Source organism: Buceros rhinoceros, unplaced genomic scaffold (assembly GCF_000710305.1).
Source record: "Buceros rhinoceros silvestris isolate BGI_N320 unplaced genomic scaffold, ASM71030v1 scaffold12534, whole genome shotgun sequence".
NCBI classification, from domain to species: domain Eukaryota; kingdom Metazoa; phylum Chordata; class Aves; order Bucerotiformes; family Bucerotidae; genus Buceros; species Buceros rhinoceros.
Window position 1 is genome coordinate 40,140 of NW_010410095.1, and position 1,065 is coordinate 41,204.

The following is a 1,065-nucleotide window of genomic DNA, read 5'->3' on the forward strand; positions in this document are numbered from 1 at the left end:
ATGAAGGTCTCCGTGGCTGCCCTCGCCATTCTCATCGCTGCCTTCTGCTACCAGACCTCCGCTGCACCAAGTAAGTCCGTGCTCTTCCCCTGCTCTTTCAATGGGGACAGAAGAGATGTCGTTGCTGTGACAGGGTCCCTTCTGCCAGCCTTTCCACCCCTGGGTCCCTTCCCATGTCAGACCACCCTCTGACAGGTGCTCCAGGGCCATTGGGGCTGTCCTGCCACGGGAAAGGCACAGCTCCAAACACGGCATGGGCTGTGTCACTGCCAGCTCAGGGTGAACCCAAAAGAGAAAGAGTCAAAGGAAAAAGAAAAGAGACCTCGTCTTTTTATCCTCCACTTCCTCCCCACTCCTCAGACTCAGGGGACTGCGGTCCCAGCTCCTTGGGGTTCCTTTCTCCCCATCCCTTGCCACTGCTGATGACTGTCTTTACCTTCCACAGTTGGCTCTGACCCACCGACCTCCTGCTGCTTCTCCTACATCCCCCGGCAGCTGCCCCGCAACTTCGTGGTGGAGTACTATGAGACCAGCAGCCAGTGCTCCCAGCCCGGTGTGGTGTAAGTCCTCTCCTCCAGGGCAGTGGTGGGCTCCCCTAGAAAGACCTCTCTTCGAAAGGCAGGGAATGGAGGCTGACCCCGGGGGACGGGTGGGATGGGTTGACAACAGGTACAAGGTGATGCTCCATGGGCTTGTCACACAGGGGGCTCACACCGCTCCTGCTCTGCCACTTTGCAAAGTAACTGGTGGTTGCTTGATGTGACGGACCCGTCACGCTGCCCACCCAGGTTCTGCTGATCCTCGGGAGAGGCTGGGTTTGGGGCAGGGCTCCTCTCCATGCACTGCTCTCCCACCAAAACTTACCCCTCTGCACCCCACAGGTTTGTCACAAAGAAGGGCCGTGAAGTCTGCGCCAACCCTGACCAGGACTGGGTCCAGCAGTACGTGACCGACCTGGAGCTGAACTGAGGTCTCGGGACAGACCCTGCCTCCGGCGTCCCCCGGCTGCCAGGACGAGCGAGCCGCAGCCGCTGCGGCTCCCTTGGGAAAGCCCCAATGGTAATC

The 1,065-nt window shown here is 60.0% G+C and overlaps 1 protein-coding gene across 1 annotated transcript; it reads left to right on the plus strand.

Moving 5' to 3' along the window:
* On the plus strand, nucleotides 1–969 carry LOC104492874 (C-C motif chemokine 4 homolog). The gene is made up of 3 exons (XM_010135478.1): nucleotides 1–70; nucleotides 446–560; nucleotides 882–969. Exons 1-3 carry the CDS (start codon nucleotides 1–3, stop codon nucleotides 967–969), a joined length of 273 nt encoding a protein of 90 aa, XP_010133780.1.
* The last annotated feature ends 96 nt before the right edge of the window (nucleotides 970–1,065 follow it).

What these genes read in the sequence shown, in the direction of transcription:
- LOC104492874 (XM_010135478.1), top strand. Translation starts at nt 1, where the DNA reads ATGAAGGTCTCCGTGGCTGCCCTCGCCATTCTCATCGCTGCCTTCTGC. An exon ending in CCAGACCTCCGCTGCACCAA is followed by an intron (nt 71 to 445) that starts GTAAGTCCGTGC and finishes TACCTTCCACAG; the next exon opens with TTGGCTCTGACCCACCGACC. An exon ending in TGCTCCCAGCCCGGTGTGGT is followed by an intron (nt 561 to 881) that starts GTAAGTCCTCTC and finishes TGCACCCCACAG; the next exon opens with GTTTGTCACAAAGAAGGGCC.